This window comes from Sciurus carolinensis, chromosome 15 (assembly GCF_902686445.1).
Source record: "Sciurus carolinensis chromosome 15, mSciCar1.2, whole genome shotgun sequence".
Lineage (NCBI taxonomy): Eukaryota > Metazoa > Chordata > Mammalia > Rodentia > Sciuridae > Sciurus > Sciurus carolinensis.
The window spans coordinates 34,303,073-34,320,507 of record NC_062227.1 but is presented as its reverse complement, the minus strand read 5'-3'; the positions used below and the strand labels follow the sequence as shown (position 1 = coordinate 34,320,507).

Genomic DNA, 17,435 nt, shown 5'->3' with positions numbered 1-17,435 from the left:
CCAAGTCTACACACAGGTTCGTTTATGTTTCATATCCACCTGTACGTCCAGCCGGAAGGTAATTTGATATGAGACTTTTAGTGCTTCTGTATTTTGGTGCACCTATGTTTTGACTACAACCCATCACATAAGGTGAGATGTGGAATTTCCTATGTGTGGCATCAAACGTTCAAAACATTTCACATTTTGGAGCACTTCCAAAATTTCAGATGTTTGGATTAAGGATGAGCAACCTGGATCATGATGTTTGTTGCTACTCAAAATGTATGTGTGCCCCGGGCACGGTGGTGCAGGCCTGTTATCCCAGCAGCTTGGGAGGCTGGGGCAGGAGGATCACAAGTGCAAAGCCAGCCTCAGCAAATTAGCAAGGTCCTAAGTAATTAACTGATACCTTGTCTCTAAATAAAATATAAAAACACAAAAAAGGGCTGGGATGCGGCTCACTGGTACTAGTGGTACCAAAAAAAGTGTCCCTGGTACCAAAAAAAAAAAAATTATGTTTGCCCTTTAAGAAATGTAAATCTAAGAAAGAATTCATCCTGCACTCAACTTTCATTTCAGAAATGATCACTGGAGTGTTCAGAAGGTTTAGTCAGTTTAAAACTTCCTTTTGTTCAGAGTTCCTCTTGCACAAACTCAAGGGAGTGAGAAACTTTAAGAACCTGAGCCAGGCGCAGTGGTGTATGTCTGTAATCCCAGTGACTTGGGAGGCTGAGGCAGGAGGATTGTGAGTTCATAGCCAGCCTCAGCAAAAGTGAGGCACTAAGCAACTCAGTAAGACCCTGTTTCTAAATAAAATACAAAACAGGGCTGGGGATGTGGCTCAGTGGTTGAGTGCCCCTGAGTTCAATCCCCAGTACAAAAAAAAAAAAAAGAACCTGAACATCTTTTCTTACAAGTAGGGCCACAACATAGGGTCTGAAAGAAAAAAAACACTAAGGAATAGCCCTGACTGCATAAGAGATGGGTCAGAACTATGCTGCTAAGAGCAAGAGAAAAATGGGAGAAATACAAGCACAGACTTGAAAAGCTGAATGTAAAGAAAACAGTCTCAAGATAATAAGAAGAAAAATAACTTGGACATAGGTTTAAATACCAAATCCTAGTGAGTTTTCTGTACTGTGTTCCAAGATAAATTATTAGTATAACCTCTAATATATATCTGTTAGGTAGTACCTAGCAATGAGCAGTGAAATGCATGGAAGTTCACAAGTGTTCTTTAAATTACTTTAGGGTCTTCTTTAAACTACTTTCAAAGTAGACAAGAAAGCAGAGGGTGGTAGTTAATTTGCAGAAAATAAACAGAAGCAAAAGAGTTCATGGGAAAACAGGTCAAAAGAAAAGGATTAATATTGGACTAACTCTTGACAGGGTCCATTGATGTTGTTGTGAAGCTAGGAATTATGGCTACAGATGTCTTCCATGTGTCTGGAAAGGAAGATTCCTTTAGCTGTGCAGGTGCACTAAGGTAACTTTTGACCAGCTATTGACCCCAGTGCCCAGATTAACATGTGATTGACTTGTAAATGAAGCCCCCCCTAAATAGGACGGTCACCTATGACAGTTCTGGAGAGGACCCACTAAGGTCAAAAACTCCTCCGCCTGACGTGGAGGAGGAGTTGAACACCTGACTGGCAAAGAGTACAGAAGGTGGTTCCCAGCTCTCCTGGTAAATATCAAACGTAATAAATTTGGAGACAGCATTGTCTCCTGTCATGCTCTGCTCAGAGATGGTCCACTCTCTCTCCTGAGAAGGCCCTCTGCTTAAGCCTCACTTTGCTTTTACTTTGCTTTTACTTTTACCTCACTTTCACTTATAATAAAGTTCTCCTGTATGGCTTTAGGTATCTGACACTAAATTTTCTTTTATCGGAACACAAGAATGGAGGTTTGGAGTTTCAGCTCCCTGCTTTCCTGTGACATATTTATGTATATATATACATATCCATACATGGAGAGGGCTTAGAAAATTAGAGAATTGCTCTGCAGAGTCTTCAGACTTAAGGAGTCACTTCATAAAGGGAAAAGAAAATGACTGGAGAAATCATTTACACTCCACTGCCAAAAAGGAAAAGAAATGAGCCATCTCTGTGCCTGTGAAAACATTCCTCAGCAAAAAAATCTCCAAAAGTACTCCTGGGGTTTGCTGGGGACCAACCCTGGCAGACTGCCTGGTTAACTGGAGGACAGGATGTTAAAACCTCAAATCGATTCACTGCCACTGACTGGTAAGAAAATGGGTGGGGCATGCAGCCTAGCAGCCACCTTCTTTCATATGGATGATGAAGTGCTTCTATTTTCATTTTTCTACAAAACCTCATGCACCCGAGCAAGCAGATAAAGAGGAGAAGTGGAACCCAGGAAAGGCCAGGGCATATTTTGATTTTGGAGTGGGATGACCCAGGCTCCCTTGCTGGGGAAGCTCAGGACATTACTGGTAATCCCTCAGATTCTTGTGTTTCTTTTCTGTAACACATGGATGACACTTTTATATCTATGCGCAGGGTTGTTCTGAGAAGCGAATGGGATTGCGTGTGTGAAGCTCTTGGCATGGTACCTAGCCAAATGAAGCACATGAAAATGTGATAAAAGCTACTGTTATTTTAAAGCTGATGCTGTCCTGACATTTAAGGCGTAACCTTTATATAAATCAATTGTTAGCTAGGATCAAAATTTAGAGATAGATTATTAATAAGTCAGAAAAGGAAAAAATTGTATTTTGTGTTCTTCATCTAAGAGATTTAATAACGCTCACATGCCTTATGCTGTGAGTACACCAATCACGTCTCGTAACCGATGAGGAATGTCACCCCTGCCTTGCCCACGTCCCCTGAACAGAAGGTAACTGACTAACATCCTGGGTTCCTGGAAGAGTCTTCCTTAGCAAAAACATATTGAAAGGCAAACAAACAAAATGTTCCTGGGCCTATGACATTTTGGCTCATCAATACTGGCCCCAAGCAGATAGAAGAGTTCTGGTCATCAGAGGCTTTATTTTAAAAAGATGAGGAAGGTACTGTACCTCTAATCGCTGGATCCGTCCCTTGAAAAACATAAAGAGGGAAGAATTTGGATATGCAGATTCTTTTTTGAGGAGAATTTCCTTAGCTTCATCCAGGCCCGCTCTGTTATCACTGCCATCCAAGGCGAAAAATGGGCGGACCACAGTATGATACCAGAGTAGAGCTAATCTGCAGAGGGAGAGAGCGGGGACACTGAACAAGGAATTTCTCTTCAATTTTTTTTTTTTTTTTTTAATAATCAGCATGTGTTATTCTAATGCACATTTCCCCCCAAAAACTTACTACGCGGTATAAAGTGATATCAGAGCACATTTCCCCATTTTAATGCTCTCAATATTTGGAAAACTGCTACTTCAGCACAAGGTATAAAGCATCATATTCCCCCTTCCATCAGAAGAGAGGAGAAGGCAACAGAAGCATATAGTCTTTCTGAGCCTTCTGGATGGATGGCTGAAGAGTGATATGTAAATTTCTGAATTCTATACCTCAGTCATCAATGCCCACATTAGACACTATAACCAGTCACCATGAAATTACTGAAATTATTGTCCTCTCATAATAAAAGCTTTTACTTTTTGCACAAGGAAAATGTGGCTTTCTCCTGAGTTCACAAAAGTTAGGGTATCAACCTCAGAATCCAAATTTATTAAATAAGAGTCCACATTCACAAATATTGTTATACTGCATTGAAATCAGTAAGAGGAACAGATTTAAGGCCCTTTCTCCAGCTCTCAAAGATGATCAATTTAAAAAACAAACAAACACATAAGTAAATTACTTAAAATTCGCTTACTTCAAACTCATTAAAGAAAAATGTCATGTTAAACTTAGGCAAATAGAACAGTCATTGAGATCCGCTTTAGTGAACAGATGAAAATGTTTAACCAGCATGTCAAATATTTTTATGTAAATGTACACTTCCAGTGTGCTCATAAGTTCAATTCTCTCATGGAGATCATCCTAATTTAAATGAAATTAAATCCATTCATTCCTTTCTCAGAAAAAACCATGAAATAATATTAAGATATACACAGAGAAATGATCACAAGTTATCAATCTTTTCATTCAAATTAATAAAGGACCACTGTGTAATGAGTTTGGAGAGGCACAAATACTTTTCAAATGAAAAACAATGATTTTTAAGTAACTATCAACAGATTAAGAGTCGGCATCCAAATTCCTCAATGCTGACATGAATAGAAATACACCTCACTCAGGTCCTCTGTGATATCAACATTCTGCTTAGAAAATTTTGACAAGTGGCATCATAACAGACAAACACCTGGAGTTTGGTTAAACTGTTCAAATTGCAAATTGACTTTAAAAAAATCACATATAATTTTTAACCAATGAAGAAATGGGTAAATCCTTGCTCTGGATAGTTACAACTTTCCCACACTTTTCTATTCAAATAATTGTCATTTAAATTTACACTAAGCAACATAACATGACAACAGAGCACAGTAGCACAAAATATCTGAGTCACTCAAGGGACCAACAGATCAGCTAGAACCATGAATGAAAATTATCTAATAAGAAGATTCTTTATAGTAATAAAAATTTCTAAACCACAGAAAAAGGCTTATCAAATTTGTACCTCTTGAGTTCAAAAATCAGTATCGTGCACCTTAGTGACTATGGTCAAAGTCACAAAAATGGCTTATAAAATCAGTGGAGGGTAAATGATAAGGTCACTTTACCTGTTTGTTAAAACACAGGACCCATAACTACTGCCACCAGCACAAAGCACAGTGCTTGGTGCTGCATTCAAAGACGTAAGGCACAGCAACGCGTCAACCAACCGCGCAATTTTCCTCAAGTTTCCTTTAAAGTTTTTGCTTGTTGATTACTTACTTTCAACACTATATTATCTACCAAAGCATTGCAATATAGCTACTCACGTAGCTAAAGGGGCCTTCATGTCCTTACTTTCGCTTGCATACATCAGTGAAGAAAGCCCCTGCAGGCGGTCTCCAGGAAACCCCAGCAGATTGATGATTTTGAGCAGGTTTGGGGGCACCATGGATATGCAAAGGTGAAAAAGGCCATATCCAAAGCTAACAGCACCTTTCAGTCTGTTTAGGGACTCCTCAGTCACCCCTTCAGCCACAATGTGATTATCATTTGCAGTGTCAGAAGTGGAGGGCTCTTCAGTTAGCTTCTTCTGATACAGCTCCTGAAGGGCATTGATGTCCAGATAGCATTTATTGTAAATCTTCCAGGCTTTCCTAAGGATCCACCCACCTTTTATGTATGCTATAAAGAGAAGGGGAGAAAAGCATTTGAAAATTGCCTTAAAAAGAATTTCTGTACTCAAATAATAAAGGATATTGGAAAACAACCTGAAAATCAAAATTGTTTAAACACATTAAAATTATTAGCTATCACTGCATCTAGTTTTCTTTGTAGTGCTTACTTAAATCTCTTATTTGCATGACCCCTTGGCAAGAAATTTTATATGTATATATATTTGATCACCCTGCTCTATATTTTCATTCCTTCAAAAGAAAGTTCTAAGTCTAGTTCACTGCTCAGTTTATACCCAAGCATTTTAGGCATCTTGCCAAAAAATAATACAAGCAAATAAAAAGAATGAATTCACATTTACTGGATAAACAAATGGCCAGTTTATTGCAGAAAAAAGATTATTCACGTTAAATGCAAAGAATCCCCAACTCACCTACACCTGATGCCTGCTGTGTGGTTTAATACACCTGACTGGGATGAATTTGTTTGGTCAATGACAATGGCCTTAACCCACTGCCCCAGCCTAGAGAGATCCACAGTGAAGAGGGTGGAAAACAGTAAGTTACTCCATGCCACAGGGTGACAATCTGTTTCTTTTGTTTTTAGCACTGGGGATTCAACCCAGAGGCACTCCACCAATGAGCCACAACCCCAGTTCCATTTTTTTTTATTTTTTGAGACAGGGTCTCACTAAGTTTGAGCTGGCCTGGCACTTGTAATGCTTCTGCCTCAGCCTCCTGAGTCACTAGGATTATGGGCATGTGCCACTACACCCAGTCTAACCTGTTATTTTTAAAGCTGCTTCCATTATTCCCCATTAGGCCAATGTTTCTTGGTAGAATCCTCTTGAAAATGTATTACAAGGAAGACCTCAAGGATAGGAGGCAAGATGCAGGATTTAGCACCCTTCAAGCCCACTGAACCCTCTCTAAAAGGCCCTTGGCATCCTGCTATCCACATCTTCTCTGTGGACATTTTCACCTCCACATGGGGAGGGTGTGCCAACCTGTGATTATTTGAGTGCATCCTGTTTTAGATATTAAGTGTCACACAAAGGCCCATGTGTTGAAGGCTTGGTCCCTAGCCTGTGGAGAAAATGGAAGTGGAGGTGGAGACTAAGGAAGGAAGTTAGATCACTGGAGGTTTTCCCTTGAAGGGGATATTGGGACTCCTGCCCCCTCCCCTCTCTCTTTGCTTCCTGATTATCATGCAATGCAACAAGGTCAAGTGACAATGGACTGAAACCTCTGAAACATTGGGGCAAAATAAAATCTTTTCTCCTTGTAAGACAATTTTCTTAGGCATTTTGTCATAGCAATGGAAAGCCAACACACATCATTGCCACATTTTTTGAGGAAGGGGTTTTCTGTAGGGAATTTTCTGTAAAATTTAACTCTGTAGTAACCACAGAATAGAGTTATTCCATGTAGCACCGCAAATGATATCGTGACCCTGACCTTCTTGCACAAATGAAAAACATGAACTATCTCAGACTTCCACACCCTTTGGAACAGCAGGAAAACGAATTTTTAAATTTCAGAAAATACATGATATAAAATAAAATCTGATCTAGAAAATCCCAATCCCTGAATTGAATGTGAGCTAAGACTATACGGTATGTACTAAAAAGAGTTAGCTTACTAGCCCTGCCTTCAAAAGGCCTGCTTACAATGTAGACCTTGGCTGGATATGGAATTTGGACATGGGAGGGGATCTTACCATTCACAGATCTAAAAGAGTGGCTTGCTGTGTGTGCTTAATCTGTAAAAACAGTGTGGTTTATACTGAACGCCTGCATTCCTTCTGGGAATTTAGAATTTGGTTATGTACTAGCTAGGAAGTGTCTGCATGATCAGCCCCATCATGTATATCTAAAAACAAGTAAAAAAAAAAATCACAGTTTTGAATACAACTGCAAGCTGAGTCCTGAGTCTTCCTTGTGAATTATCAAACCTGGGAGAGGACTTGGAAGCCCCCAGTACATACTAGAAAGCTATTATTTTACCTAAGCATATCATTTTCCAACAAATGATAGCCACCTTTCCCATGGGATCATAATTAAAAACACAATCATCTTCCAAGGTTGAGCAGTTAATGTCCTAGAATCTATATCTACTGAAAAGAATGCTATAAAATTGAATGAACAAGACAAACAAACAAAGTAGTCTATAAAAGTTTAGGGAACTATTTTCATAATTTTGTAATTACACAAGCAATACTTGTTTGAAACAATCTTTTTATTTAGTTCAATATAACAGAAGTAGTCATTGCACCAAGAACTAGATTTCAGGCACCCATCTAGGTAAATCAAAGAAATGGGACGCATGTTCTTCCTTTAAAGCTCAGTAGATGTCCCCCTCCAAAATGAATGTACTATAGGAAAATAAAGGTTAGAGAAAACCCTAAAATTTCTTTGTGTGCTAACAAAGTAGATTTTCAAGCATTTGAATTGGTCCAACATGCTCACAAACAAGAAAGATGATTCTCAGTTATGATTACAAAAGCCAAAGGTGTAATAAAAAAGCAGAAAAAGAAAAGTTATAGAAAACTATTCTTGAGAAAAAAAGCAATTGAGATATAACTGAAAATAAATAATCATTGGCTTGAAAATTTTTAAAAATGAAAGAAAAAGGAAGTCTGCAAAATCCTAAACATGTTGATCAGCTATTGATAAAGTTCCTGTTATATGCCAGGGACCATGGTGGCATAGAAGGGACACAAAAGAACTATAAAACATAATTAAAAGATTATTTTTAAATTCTAGCCCTCCAAATGCCTAAATAAAATTAAGAGATCAAAAAAATGTTAAAAAGCATGTAACATAAGACAATACGTATGAATGTACATACATGGGTCACATGTAGAAAAAGTGAAGATAAACCATGCTAAGTGTTTAAGTGAATGTTTCTTTTTAATTTATTTTTACCATTAAATTGTTTTCCATGTAACAAACATATAAAAATGCCAAATAAAGCACTACAGGATTTCAGTAGAAAATTTCACTACCTCCTACCCCCAGGCCTAACTGGAAATTTGGAGGGAAATTTTTAACTCTTTTTCTCAATGCAGGAAAAGGCAGCATCCTAGGAGAGGGGTACAAGAGTGTGACACTGAGGAACAGTGGCAGGTGTAGCAGGAGATACAATGGAACCAATGGGTGTAAGTCCAGTAAAGGAATGAGCATCAGCTACAGAGAGACTGGAATCTCCAGTACTGAGGCTGAAGGGGTAGTGTTGGGGAAATCAGGTGTAACAATCCAATCTCAGATGAGGATTAGGGAAAAGGATGGTAGCAAGGAAAACAGACATTAAAAATCTATTAAGTCCTCGCTGCATGAAACTCAGTTAACAAAATCAAACCCTCATTCTTATAGAAAAAAAGTGAAATGAATTAAACATGTTTTTCATTTCATGCCTAAGATAGGTACATTGGTACCAATTTTTAAAAATCACATATTGGAATCCATAGCAACATGCTTGAAGAGCCTTCATTTGAACCAGGGAAATGAAAACCAATGTTTTGGATGTCAAAGACTATACACTGAAATATGTCCAAAACAAAGTTAACATGCCTGTAGAGAAAGATTTTGCTTCTACAGTTTTCTACATTCAACTGGATATTGAAATAGGTTCCCCAGGGACTTGCCCTACTCCTGGTCCCAAACACTGTGGCCCATCTGGAGGAGGTGGCACTAAGTGAATTGCAGCCGGAACACAGCACGATCCAGCTCTGCACCAGGGACACGCGGTCACCTAGACTCAGCAATAATGCCAGTGAGCTCTCTGCTTCCCAACACGAAGACAACACAGCATTCGATAGTCACACACTGCGTGGCCTTCCAAAGGCTCCTCTGAAAGGTCAGGTATAAATCATTCAGCCATGATGATCATTCTGTGCCTGTGGAAGAAGGCAGACAGGATAGGAACACACCATTTGCCCTATGATAATAGATTCAGGCATCAATCCACTGGGAGGTGGAGGGGACATAGGATGTCAAAGTCCTTCCTGGGAAAGGGCAAGGGTTGCCTGGAAAATGAAAATGTCAAGTTGCACTAAACTGATCTTGGAATGAATTTTGTAATTTTGCAGGGGGAAGGTATGTGACGAGAGCATCCACTGTACATCCCTTCCATCCGTTCACTTGTGCGACAGTGAGACCGGTTAACCCTCTAAGAATGGGCAAGAACAGGCTTGCCTCTCTAGTGACCCAAATAACAGACTCTGAAGGACAAAAGTGATACCGTTTCTACCAGTCAGCCCACCTCCTCATTATTTTCACCCCCAGTCAGCAGACTTCTATTGGACTCGCTTTTCCACTCCCCATTCCTTTCGTCAGTGATGTCATCCATTCTCCATTCCTCCCTTTAATTCACTGAATAGACACCCACTGTGTGCTAGGCAGAGGCACCAAAGCAAATATCAGGGACACAGAGAAGAAAATAAACGTTGATTCTTTTTAATTCTGCTCAGGGACAGAATCAGGGTTCCTTGACCTTCCCAAAGGTTCAGAGTTGTTCACACCCCTAGCAACCTCTGTGACTACCCTACATGTCGGCTGGCTGTGGTATCTTCCCGAGATAGAACTCATTTACCCATCATTCCCCCTGCTAAACCTGAGCTCCCTCAAGGCAAGGGCTGCCCCTCATTCATCTCTGGACTATCAGCAGACATCATCCCGCAGTATCTGGTGTGTTCTAAGTGCCCCATGTGTGTTGGAAACAGGGAAGACAGGAGGGAGACCAGCAACATCCCTGCCCTCAAGGAGTTTCCAGTCTTATATTTTGGCAGACACGTAAAAAGTGGGTATGGCTGTGAGGTAACTGCTTTAACTGGCTATGTCCTAGATGTACACAGAACAACACAAACTGGACTGATGGAGTCAGTGAGGAGGGAAGAAGGCTTGGGCTGCACTTGACTAGGAAGATGAAAGATGAAGGGGCAGAGGTGTTCCAAGCTGAGAGGCAGCATGGACAGGCAGCAGGCAGCCAAGAGGACCCAGGGAGGAGGCAAGGAGCTCTGCTCAGTCAGGTGAGACAGTAGGCGGCAGGAGCTGGGAGGGGGTGGGTTCTGACATGCCACACATGGAAGGGTCTTGGACTCTATCCTGTGGTCAGTGCAGGATGGTTAAGTGTCTACAGCACAGGTGTAACACAGGTCAGGAAGATGGCTCCAGGGGTAGTGCAGAGACTGTGGCAGGGAGATGGAGCCAAGGGGCAGCAGGCTTTGCTCTATGTGGGGACTCATGCCACTGGACACAGGGAGAAGTGAGGGAAAGGCCTTGGGAAGCACAGGGTTTTGAGCCACGTGGTGACACAAGTAACCAGACTGAGGTGATGAGAAGAAGTATTAACACTAGGAACTTGGTTATGAAATAAGAAAACCATGGCTCTGGTCCTGGTCTGTCATCCCCACAAGCTGTGCAAATCACTCAACCTTGACCAAATCGCTCACTCTTGGTTGTCCCTGGAAAGGAAGGAAAAGTGGCTCAGTGTTCATCATGCCAAAAACACAAGAATAGGTAAGACCCAGGCCTCTATCTTCAAATCCAAAAGGAAATAAAGGGCACCGATGATAATCTCAGGTGGTCAGTGCCACAAAATGTTTTAAAAATAACTCCTTATTACACAAGTAATATACGCTCCCTCGAAAAAGACTCTTGGATCATAGAATAATGAAAAAGAAAGTAGTATGGGAAAATGAAGAAAGATGAGATGGGACAGTTCCTCACAAAGAAATCAAATGAAGTAAATCCTCCTTAAAAAGTATGAAGCACTAAAATTTATTACTGGTTCATTCCCTCTCAGAGCTCTGGCCAGTGTGTGCCTGCCTCACAAGCACAAGGCCCTGGGTTCAATCCCCAGCACCGCAAAAAAAAAAAAAAAAGATCGGCCTTTTTTCTGAATAAAGAATGACTCCTTCTGAGTAGAGATGATGACCTGCTTTCTTTTATACTTGTTTACAATGTCAAATTTTTTCATAATAATATTAGCAATTTTATAATCAGAATAATTTTAAAATAAATAATACCATCTGACCACTGTAACTTCCCATAGACAAGGTCCTTGGTCTGTGCTTACCACACAGCATGAGCTCTGTAGTTTTTTGTTGAATGAACAAATGAAGGACAGATATGCTCACTTTTTAACTTTTGACATAGTTTTATACTTAAACGTGCATTGGCTTTCCCCTTCTCTAGCTCAAGGAATAGTCCAGCCTCACTCACCCACCTGAGGTGCTGGACCACACACATACACAACTGTGCACTGGGTCACCCTTCTCTCTGAACAGATGTCTTTTTAATGGCTAAAATCAACTCTTTATAAGAGTCCTTGATGTCAGGAAGATAATGTACAAAATCACAGAAAACCCAGAGTTCCTGTCTTGACCAAAAAGCTCCAGATAAGCTCTGCTGCTCTTTTTTTTTTTTTTTTTTTAATTGTAAACAAATGGGATACATGTTGTTTCTCTGTTAGTACATGGCGTAAAGGCATACCATTTGTGTAATCATAAATTTACACAGGGTAATGTTGTTTGATTCATTGTTATTTTTTCCCTTCCCCCCCACCCCTCCCACCCCTCTTTTCCCTCTATACAGTCCTTCCTTCCTCCATTCTTGCTACCCTCCCTAACCCTAACACTAAGCCCTCCCACCCTCCATTATGTGTCATCATCCACTTATTAGCGATATCATTTGTCCTTTGGTTTTTTGAGATTGGCTTATTTCACTTAGCATGATATTCTCCAATTTCATCCATTTGCCTGCAAATGCCATAATTTTATCATTCTTTATGGCTGAGTAATATTCAATTGTATATATATACCACAGTTTCTTTATCCATTCATCAATTGAAGGACATCTAGGTTGGTTCCACAATCTGGCTATTGTGAACTGAGTATCTGCTGCTCTTTTATATCCAAATTAATGTGGAATTCCAAATGGGGTTTTCACCTTACTTAGGTGATTCACATTTGCTATGAGCTCTCAACCCCCCAAACAAGGCTTTGAAAGAGTAATGAGAAGAGGATTAAAGAAAAAAGACATGAACCAAAAGAAATGACAGAAGTACCTCATAGGACATATTTTAAAAGAAAGATAAGTTCTAGGAGGTCCAAATTTTAGAGGCCAAATTAAAAGTTAAATTCCACTTAATTTGAGCCAAACAAACAAAGCATCCTCAAGTATGAGACAGACACAGGGACAGAGAGATAAAGAGAGCAAGAGAGAGAAGAAAAGGGGGAAAAATGGTTTCTAGTTGTCTAAAAAGAAAAGTGTATTCATAATTAGCAGAAACATCCTTCTTCATCATACAAGGTTTGGGGAAAAAATGCTTTCCTGACTGTAAATTTTAATTGATTTTATTTTAGAATTTTCATTTTTTTGCCGAGCAAATCCTATCTACCAAAGTGGCAGGTTTCTGCTGTCAGGATCCAAGAGGCACATAACCACATTAGGGAAAGAATTAGGTCAATTTTAGACACACTCTTACAGCAAGCTATTAAAGACTCATCGAGTCTATTTCACTCAAGAAATTAAAGCTGCAAAAGCCTGGAAAACATCTGTCTTGGACAAACTAATTAAGAAATTAGTTTATAACCCCTGCTAAAGGTTGTTACCATGCTAGTCATTCAAGTGTATCAGGGAATCTTTAATGATCTTTAATCTTTAATCATTTCCTAATACTTAAAACCACTGAAGGTACTCTGGCCTTCAATAACAATTTCCTGTAAAACTTAAATTTAAACCAGTTAGAGTTCACTTTAAAGATTAGTATTACAACTTGATTCCCACAAAGAAAAAGTACTATACCTACATACCCAAAAAAGGCACTCCTAATTTCTCTAAGACAGAATTATCTTGAGACAGGAGGAGGAAAACACAGCCTCTGCTGAACATACATTAAGCACTTATGGTTTCAATTCTCCAAGTAATAAATCAGTATCATGCCCCAAAGAGGCGTCACATGTTTTCAAAAAGTAAAATTTAAAGGGGTCTTAAAAAACAAGAGCATTACTGATTTTTGTCTGAATAACAAAAGCCATTAAAAAGAATGCATCGGCATACCTGACAATTCTTGTTTGACAAATGAAAGTACAGCCAGGTACACTTGACAGTCAGCTATGATAATCTGCCTCTGAAGCCGATCAACCATGGAGGGAGTGGACTTGCGGACATCAACCTGTTGCGTGGAAAGAAAGTACACACCAATAAATTACACACATGAACGATACTCCCTCCAAACAACTATTACTTAAAGGTACAGGATAATTCATATCAGAGCTGTGAGACATGGCAGTTCCTCAAAGCCAAGACCAAATTTATAATAGAAATTTGGAAGCTCCGTATTCCCATTAGGTTGAACTTTGCTAACAATGTGGTGTTAAAGAACATTTTAATTCAAAAACAATATTCCAAATGATAACATCTAAATTCATGAAAAACATGAACATCAATACAAAACTTCAGAGGTTCACTTTTTTTTAAAGATAATGTAAATTCCTATTTATTCAAAATTAAAACCACTGAGGGTATAATACATTCCCTAAGTCGGTAACCCAAAAAGTCAATTTACAGCATTTATCTGCAGGTAGGACTAATATTATGATACATTCTTTTGGTGTATGCAACTGAGATGTAAGGGCTGGAAACTGATTCCATTTCTATTAAGGAGAAAACACCATGGAATTAAAAATTAGTTTTGAATAAATCACAAACTATACTTCAAATTTAGGCATATAAATAAAAATAAGCAAAAAGTAAAATCACTTTAAAAAATACTGGTCTTAATCATAAAGAATATTTCTAAAATGAATACAAATAACCAGGGCATACAACATTCTGCATTCTTAACACAAAGAAACTTTGAATAAAATAAGCTAAGTAGCTTCCATGAGCTTTCATAGTGACATGAGAAATTGTAGAATTTTTGCAAATAAGTCAATAGTATAAATAGTATACATGACAGTAAGACGTGTTTCTCTGTTTTTCCCTAGATTTTAGCATAATCCATCATGGTCACTGCTATTCCCTGTCAAGCCCCAGCACTCATTACTCTGGGAAAATGTCAATGTATCAATGCTTTTGTTTCCTTATTTATAATAACATCTACTCTACAAGCTGTCCAGAAGGCTAATGAGATCCTATATATGTGAATGCTTTATAAATCGCAAGTGCTATTGCAAATGTTAATTATTAACATATATGCTAGGTATGGTAGTAGAAATTGAGGACAGACATGTAAACAGCTTATACTTAATGATGAAAAACAGACCTTATCACCATGTTACATAGTAAGTGCTCTGAAGGGTTAAAGCAGAGGGAACTACAGGAATCTTAGGAGACATATTCAGCAGAGTATGGAGCCTCAGGCTCTTGGGGGAACACTTGTCTCTCTAGGAAGAACTAAGAGAAGGAACCTGGTGAAGAGGCAGAAGAATTATCCAGGCAGAGGTATATGCCAACTATAGTTAGGGGCTTAGATTTTATTATAAAGGACGGCGCTGAAAACCAAGTAAGCAACGTATTATCGACTGTATTACAGAGAATGAATGGAGTACATCGAGACGGAGGCAGAGCGCCAATGTCTTAGACGAGAGAGAGGGTGGCTGGCCTCGGGAGATGGCAGCGAGGATGGAGAGCAGTCAATGAAGTCAAGAGCTATTTAAGAAAGACAGTCACCGTAGATTGGTCACTGATGGCACGTTTGGTTTGAAGGAGGAGGAGGCAAAGACGAGTCTGGCCCATCTGGAGCATGGAGCCAGCATTCTTGGCCCACCAGTGGCTTCCTCATGGTGCACACCACAAGCAAGAGTGGAGGTGAAGCCGTGTCCTGTGACCACTCCACAGGAAGGGGACTGACATGAACGAGCAGATGACAAGATGGGGCAGCCTGATGACCGTACCAACAGACTGGTCTGTCAGTTACATATGTGTCACATCCAAGACCCCGGGCACCCCAGGAAATACCAGGGGTGGAAGTATGTCTCTCTACAACAGGAACTTTTGGACTGAAACGTGAGGGCAAAATACAGAAAGCGGCTTATGATGTTACTGAAACTTTATTAACAAAGGTTGGTGAGGCCTGGGGAAGATGAGGTCAATGGCTGAAGTATGCCAAAATGCGGATGTTTTATTGTTCAGCTATCACTGCGTCGTGTTTAATTATACACAAGAAACCGTTGTCATGGGGCCCATTATGGGAGAAGATCATTCTGGTTTTCTTTTTCTAGTACTAGGGCTTGAACTCAGGGCCTCACACATGCTAGGCAAATGCTCTACCACTAAACCACATCCCCAGTTGCAGAAAGGATGGTTCTAAAATACCAATGGATGGCTCTAATGACGGGAAAGGACTTATATTGCTTTATGAGAGACAGTCCACATAACCAGAAGCCATGGGAAACATTTACTGCTTGTTTTCAGTCCTATTTTAAATGCTGAAACCCAAGTGATACTGTAAGTACTAAGAAGTATGCAGCCCATAATCTAAAGGCACACTACTTACATTCTTCTTGATTTTATTCTTGATTGTTTCAATTACTCCAGCCTCTTCACTTTCACACAGCTTTTCTGTAGTTTTTAAGTCATCACACGCCAACTGCATTTTTTCTTCCTCAAATGTCATCATGGCATTCTTCCAAGAAACAAGGAGAGAATGAATGAATCAGTAAGCATCTGAAACTTCAGGCCTGTTTATTACAATAATAGTCCAAGCTAGAAAAAAAATCACTTAAATTATTTGTTGCAAGTAAAAGAATCAAAACGTGCAAAATGCACACCCTATTCACTTAAAGAAACGATGATCTCCATATTAAATAACATATGACTCTATTACGATAGCATGTCCTTATAATTGCCATTCTACTGTGTCTCTGTTGCTATTAAATGCAGTAGCAGGGCTGGGGCTGGGGCTCAGTGGCAGAGCACTTGCCTAGCATATGTGAGGCAAAGGGTTTGATCCTCAGCACCACATAAAAATGAACAAATAAAATAAAGGCACGCCAGCCATCTACAACTACAAAAATTTTTTTAACTATAGTAGCAAAAATTCTGTATAATTTCTGATTCATCTATTCAATTTAGTTTTTATAACGGGGTCTTATTCAAAAGTTCATTCTACTCTAGATCAACTCCAGTAAGTACTGTATAGAAATGCTATTGAAACAACCACTAGAGGGGCTCTTTGGAAGTCATCAGTCTTTCTAGGGTAATTCCTGTGGGTTTCCTTAGATAGCAATCATGTTATATCATGTAGAGTTAAAAACTCCACTGACAGCTTGATTTTAGGCACCTGATGCTGGCAGATGTTAGCAAGCCACATCTGACTGGGTAGAAGTGATGTCCTGAACATCTGCTGAACACCTACCTGCCAGTTATATCCAGCAGAACTGAGGTTTCAGAGATGGGTGGGTACAGGGCAAGGAGGCCTGGTTCCTGGAAGGACCTAGGAACAGTCTCAAGCTCTCCATTCCCCACTGGATTCCCTGGTCCCACCTTGGCATTTTAGGCCCTGTCACAACGACTCAAGCCTGTTTTTCCATCCTAGCCAAACCAGACTATGGTCACCTAGTTTCCCCATCATACTCTTTCTCCCAACCATCCTGTCCACCCCTTGGTGGCCACCCAGTTCACCCGCTTTGGCTCAGTCTCTGTGACAGCCTTTGTAGTCACTTGGGTACTAATATTATGATTCCCATTTGGTATTTTTTTTTTTAGATGAAGAACTATGTATTCTTACAAAGAGTAGGCTCTAAAATTTTATTGCACTATCTGTCAATAAAAGGAAATAAATAGTCTGAATGAAACCCCATTGTACTAGGGATAGTCTCATGTCTAGAGTTGGGCACTGCCAGACTGGGCATGATATGCCTATTTGGTGACATCTTTCTGAATCTCAAATCTAAATGCTTTCTCCCTTTTGGTCTCTATGGGATACCTTTCTCCCCTTGTTATACAATTCTGTGATGGTTTTAAAAACTTGCGTGTTTGGAAGTAGTCTCTGTTATACTTCTGAAAAGAAAGCATCCAATTTTCTACACTCCCAATTAAAACCTATTCCCTCAATTCTCAAATATTAGCATTTGGAAATGCATGGCTAACCAACAAACTACCTTTACTTATTGAACTCGTCTTCCAGTCCACAGTTACTCAATAATTTTAGAGCAAAT

At 39.6% G+C, this 17,435-nt stretch overlaps 1 protein-coding gene across 1 annotated transcript in view; it reads right to left on the bottom strand.

The window, feature by feature from the left end:
- Window positions 1-17,435, bottom strand: part of Ttc39c (tetratricopeptide repeat domain 39C) — a 99,359-nt gene that overhangs the window by 39,594 nt on the left and 42,330 nt on the right. The window contains exons 3-6 of the mRNA XM_047526618.1: window positions 15,773-15,901; window positions 13,333-13,447; window positions 4,925-5,279; window positions 3,023-3,191 (exon numbers count right to left, since the gene is read on the bottom strand). Of these exons, the coding sequence (XP_047382574.1) occupies window positions 3,023-3,191; window positions 4,925-5,279; window positions 13,333-13,447; window positions 15,773-15,901 (768 nt within the window). The remainder of the gene's footprint in view (window positions 1-3,022; window positions 3,192-4,924; window positions 5,280-13,332; window positions 13,448-15,772; window positions 15,902-17,435) is intronic.